The 4,949-nt window shown below is 35.3% G+C and overlaps 1 protein-coding gene across 3 annotated transcripts in view; it reads right to left on the bottom strand.

Annotated features, from left to right (window-relative positions):
- LOC103149041 (protein FAM111B-like) overlaps positions 1-4,949 on the bottom strand; it is a 58,948-nt gene that overhangs the window by 7,108 nt on the left and 46,891 nt on the right. The window contains exon 6 of one of the 3 annotated variants that reach the window (XM_016679656.1): positions 4,589-4,749. The exons of 1 other annotated variant lie outside the window; for it this stretch is intronic. In XM_016679656.1, coding sequence (XP_016535142.1) covers positions 4,589-4,749 — 161 coding nt within the window. Of the gene's footprint in view, positions 1-4,588; positions 4,879-4,949 lie in introns of all 3 variants that reach the window. One more of the 3 variants, XM_016679657.1, reaches the window with a different exon arrangement.

Below are 4,949 nucleotides of genomic sequence, written 5' to 3'. Positions count from 1 at the left end.
GTACTTATTTTTTTTATTTTTGATATTTAAAATATTTTCCAGTTTCAGTGTTAAGAGTTCTCTGCAAAATTAAAGTTTATTAGTGTTTGAGATGTGACCTTACCATTAAATTTTCAATATATTACGTTAAAATTATCTCAAAACAACAATGTTATAATTTATCACAATAATTTCTGGAACCATTTATCATCCAGCAAAATGTGTTTTTGTGACAGGCCTTCCTACAAAAATTAAATTATTAAGACTCAGCATGTTGCAACACGTCATCGTGATACGTTATTCTTTAAACAAGGCTTAGAAATCTAGTTTTTAAATGAATTACTGAAGAAAACAGGTTGTCTGTGGAAGAACATAAACTCATGTCCACTGTTCTAAAAGTATAAAGTAATTCAGCTGAAATAATTACATTTCTCAATCTTGAGAAAGTTACATATAGCTCCAAATCATTTTAACCTTGAACTATGCAACCATAGCATTTCTAGTTGGGCTAATCTACCTTGTTCTCGGTTACTGCCTCCTTAACTTTAGCATTGAATCAAACTTTTCAAATATAGTGAGCAGAGGATGGGCGAACTCAATAACGCTGTCTTTTATGTTCAGTAACTCATAAGTAAATCCTCCAGTATGAATGTCATGAGGTGTGTGGTTGGTGGTGAGGAGACGACGCCGAGACCCAGGTAAGATGAATGAGAAGAGTTTAATGATGATGCTCGGTACACAGTCCAGGAAAGGCACCACGGCAGAAACAAGCACGCAGCTAAACGCCGGTAGCAACAGACTATACGGACTGAACGGGAGCAAGCACAAACCAGGACTTGGCACTTCTACTGGAGAGTGCGGACTACATGCACAGTTTTCTTTAACTCAGTTAAACCTGAATTATTCTTCTCCTCTATCATCAGAAGACAAATGGACTTGCTGAGGTCCAGCAACCCTCTCACAGTGTGAACTTCACTAAAGGAATTCTGGATCTTTCCAAAGTTCTCCCGTTTCAGTTTCAGGGTTTTCTCAAAGGAACGGCCAGGAAATCTACTCTCCATCCATGCTTTCAGTTTTGGGAACTGCTTCCGCAGAAGGTCATTGATCTCATTAAGGTCAATTTGAATTTTTAATTCTTCTATTGATGCCTTTACACTGACACCCTTCTTTGTTGCATTCTCTAGAACCTTTGTAACTTCAATGTTCTGTACTTTGGGTGATGCAGAAGCATTTTCCTCCTCCTGGCTGGTCTGTTGTGTCGAGTCTTGCTCTTGAACTACTTGTGATGGATTTGTTGCTTTTGTTTTCCCCTTCCTTGGAAGACGTATCTGGAATTTCCTCCCATCTAGGTTGTCAACTATTTCTGTACAGTTTGTAACGTCTCCAGTCCTGTTATCAGACAATGTGAAGTTTGTGAGGCCATCGAGAAAGCGACCGTCCCGTCTTAAAGCTTCCTCCACTGTCATCCCTTTTGTCCCATAGACACAGAAATACCTAAACTGCTGCTGAATATTCTTACATCTAAATATCATATCAGTTTTGGATTTGCTGTCCTTCCCTCCTTCTTTATCTATGAAGAAAACAGAATATTTTTCTCTTGGGAGAACTCTGACCTGTTGTTGCTTTTTCTCTATGACATTATTTGATGTAGATATTGTCAGACACATTTTGGGTGGTAAACAAGAACAAGGGAAATGTGTTGCAACAATGTAGGAATCGTTCCCTTCACCCACCTTTATGATGACATTTTGTTCTAACCTCTTTTTCTCCCCTGGTTTCTCCATTTCTTTTTGATAATTTGTGAAATGCTTTGATTTTATCACCTCAAGTACAGTGCATGGTTTTTCACAGTCAGTGGTGTATTTCTGGGGATCCGAACCAAATTTGACGTTGAAGCGATGAAGATGGTCATCCTGTTAATAAAATGAGTAACTAAAGTAAGAAAACAAAATAATAATAGTAGGCTAATGTAGCAAAACGATGCAAACACCATAAAGGAAATGACAAAAACACAAACCGTTGAAGTTTCATCATCTTCCTTCCTTTCTTTCTTCACCTTAGTTGAATTCATCTGTAAAGATGGAAGCAAAATAAGCCACATGGTCCAGATACATTATACATGTTTATACTAAATGCATTTCTATAAAAGGTTCATAATTAATCTCCATTTTTCATGAAACATTACAGTTAAACAGAACAAACAGGAGTGATGGCATTCTGTGACTGAAGGCAGCACCTGGACATCCAGACTAAATGTCATGAGATATGTTTTATAATTATAAAGTTTAGAGTAACAGTTATGAGCCTGTAGCTCACCTCTGAAACTTCAGGTCTTTTCCTTGGGCTGCTGCTGGAACAACCAGGAACATCCTGCAAAATTATTGTTAGGATCAAAACAATGTCTTGTAAAGAAGGTTGTGATGTTTACTAAAAGTTACGCACATCCAACCAAGTCACACCAAGTCACATGTAATTATGTGCCTCGGCATTCTCATGCAACAATCATGTGACTGCCAAGCTGCAAAGGACAAAAACACAAATAATTGAACTTTCATCTTCTTCCATTTTTTCTTTCTTCACTTTTATTGGACTCATCTGTGAAGAAGGAAACAAAATAAGCAACATGGGTTTGGTACATTGTAAAAAATGATTTTATATAAATGTGCTCAAATTTTTAAATGTGAAAAATGTATATATTTTTTTTACATCTTGCTTTGTGAAAAAGCCTCTTGTATCTTGCTGGTTTTCTTCCATCTTTTGCTTCTTGGGAGCCATTGTTTCTGCCAACACAGTGATAAAGTTTTGATAAAGAGTTTAGCTGAAATATGAGCCATTATATCACCATCATGAGGGAAAATTACTCACTTTTGGCTTCTAGTGAACAAATAGACTGAACTCTTTCTGCAACACACATTAAATATTAATTTAACAAAGAAAATAATCTGTTCCATTGAGGTTAATTGATGCTAAAAATCAACTTAGATTTTTAAGCACCAATTAAGTACAATGAAAGTACTTCCTTTCCAAGAACATGAAGATGTTGATCACTGTAAATATGTGCATTTCCCACCAATGTTCTCATAGGTGGGAAGGGATTAAAAAAATAATTAATCTCAATTCTTTGAGGAAAAAAAATGTAAAAGGGACCTATGTTCTCATACAGCCTCTGGCAACAGATAAAAAATATATTTTTGTACCAAATCATGACCTACTGACACCCAAAACTATAGATTTTATGTGAAACTTGTTGTTAGTTTTTCATTTTTTTGTACAAAATGTTCTGCTTCCTCAAGTCAAACATCCAGGAAGAAGATTATTAATTAATATCTGGCACAAAAAGTTGAAAAGAAAACCAAAATGTACCAAAACAAAAAATTGAATTAGCTTTTTCATATTTATTTTCCAACACAATACAATTAACTGATAACACATTTAAATACTTCTTCAGATCATCTCTTCTAGACATGTATTTTACAGCAGGAGAGCCCAAAGTGGGCCCTCGAGGACCCACTTTGGGCACCGCTGATCTACAGCTTGCTCTATTCTGATCACCACAAAGAAGAGAATTCATAAAAACTTTTCTATCAAAGTCAAGAAATGTGTTTTACCTCAGCTTCCCTTGTGAGCTCTGCGTGATCCAGGAAGTGGGTGGAGCTCATGCTTACACACCTTTGTGCCCTTTGACCTCCACTCCGCCCATTTTGTAAATGTCAGTTTTTATTTGCATATGTTCCAGCACTGAGAATAAGTGAGGATGTGGTAGCTGCACTAAATGGGACTGAAAAACTGTTGGTAATATTCAAGAAACTCACCTACAAACAACCCTGTCAAATAATAATTAGCAATTAAAAGCATAATATCGTTAAAATGAGTTTGGTCATTTACATTCTAATCATTAACATTTGTTGAAGGAATATTTTAATTACAGAAACTTCATAAACCATTTTTATTTGTGTGGTTTTCATTGTATTTATTTATATTTTTGTTTATATTGTTTATTTGATATATTTAAACATTTTTTTCCAGTTTCAGTGTTAAGAGTTCTCTAAAAAATTAAAGTTTATTAGTTTATGTGACGTTGCATTACTATTCCATTTTCAATATATTACTTAAAATTATCTCAAAACAACAATATTATTATTTATTTCAATAATTACTGGAGCAATTTATCATTCAGCAATATTTGTTTTTGTGACAGGCCTTCCTACAAAAACACAGTTACTGAGACTCGGCATGTTGCAACACATGTTGTCATCGTGATTCGTTATTCTTTAAACAAGGCTTAGAAATCTAGTTTTTAAATGAATTACTGAAGAAATCAGGTTGTCTGTGGAAGAACATGTCCAATGTTTAATATGGGCTAATTTACTTTTTGTTCTGGGGACAATTATATGACATTAACTAATTTAAAGCACGTCCTTCTGATTTAAGAGATCTGTCATCCAAATTACTATTTGCAGTCAAGGCTTTAAGTATGAAATAATACAACTAAAATAATTAAATTTCTCAACCTTGAGTCAGTGACATATGCAGATCAAAAATAATTTTAACTTCAAATCTGCAAACTGTATCATTTCTAGTTGGCCTGATCTTCCTCCATCGGTTCAACCTGGAGGATCTTTTTAAGGTGTTTCTTCTCGGTCGCTGCCTCCTTAACCTTCTCCAACATCTGATCATTTCCACTTTCCTTCAGATTAATCACAAACTTTTCAAATATAGTGAGCAGAGGATGGGCGTACTCAATAATGCGGTCGCTCATACCATATCCTCCTGTGTGAATCCCAAATATCTGACCATGAGCATCAAACACTGGAGAACCAGAAGCTCCGTGATACATGAAAGTGTTGTAAGAAGCCACCTTTTCTGCTTTTTCTCCACCCATCATTATATCGTCAATGCCTTGGTTCTTGATTTCATCAATTACTGATTGGAGGATGAATTTACAGTATTTGTATTTAGCTACATGATCC

This window comes from Poecilia formosa, unplaced genomic scaffold, assembly GCF_000485575.1.
Source record: "Poecilia formosa unplaced genomic scaffold, Poecilia_formosa-5.1.2 Scaffold217, whole genome shotgun sequence".
NCBI classification, from domain to species: Eukaryota; Metazoa; Chordata; class Actinopteri; order Cyprinodontiformes; family Poeciliidae; genus Poecilia; species Poecilia formosa.
This window is presented reverse-complemented; position numbering and strand designations above follow the sequence as displayed.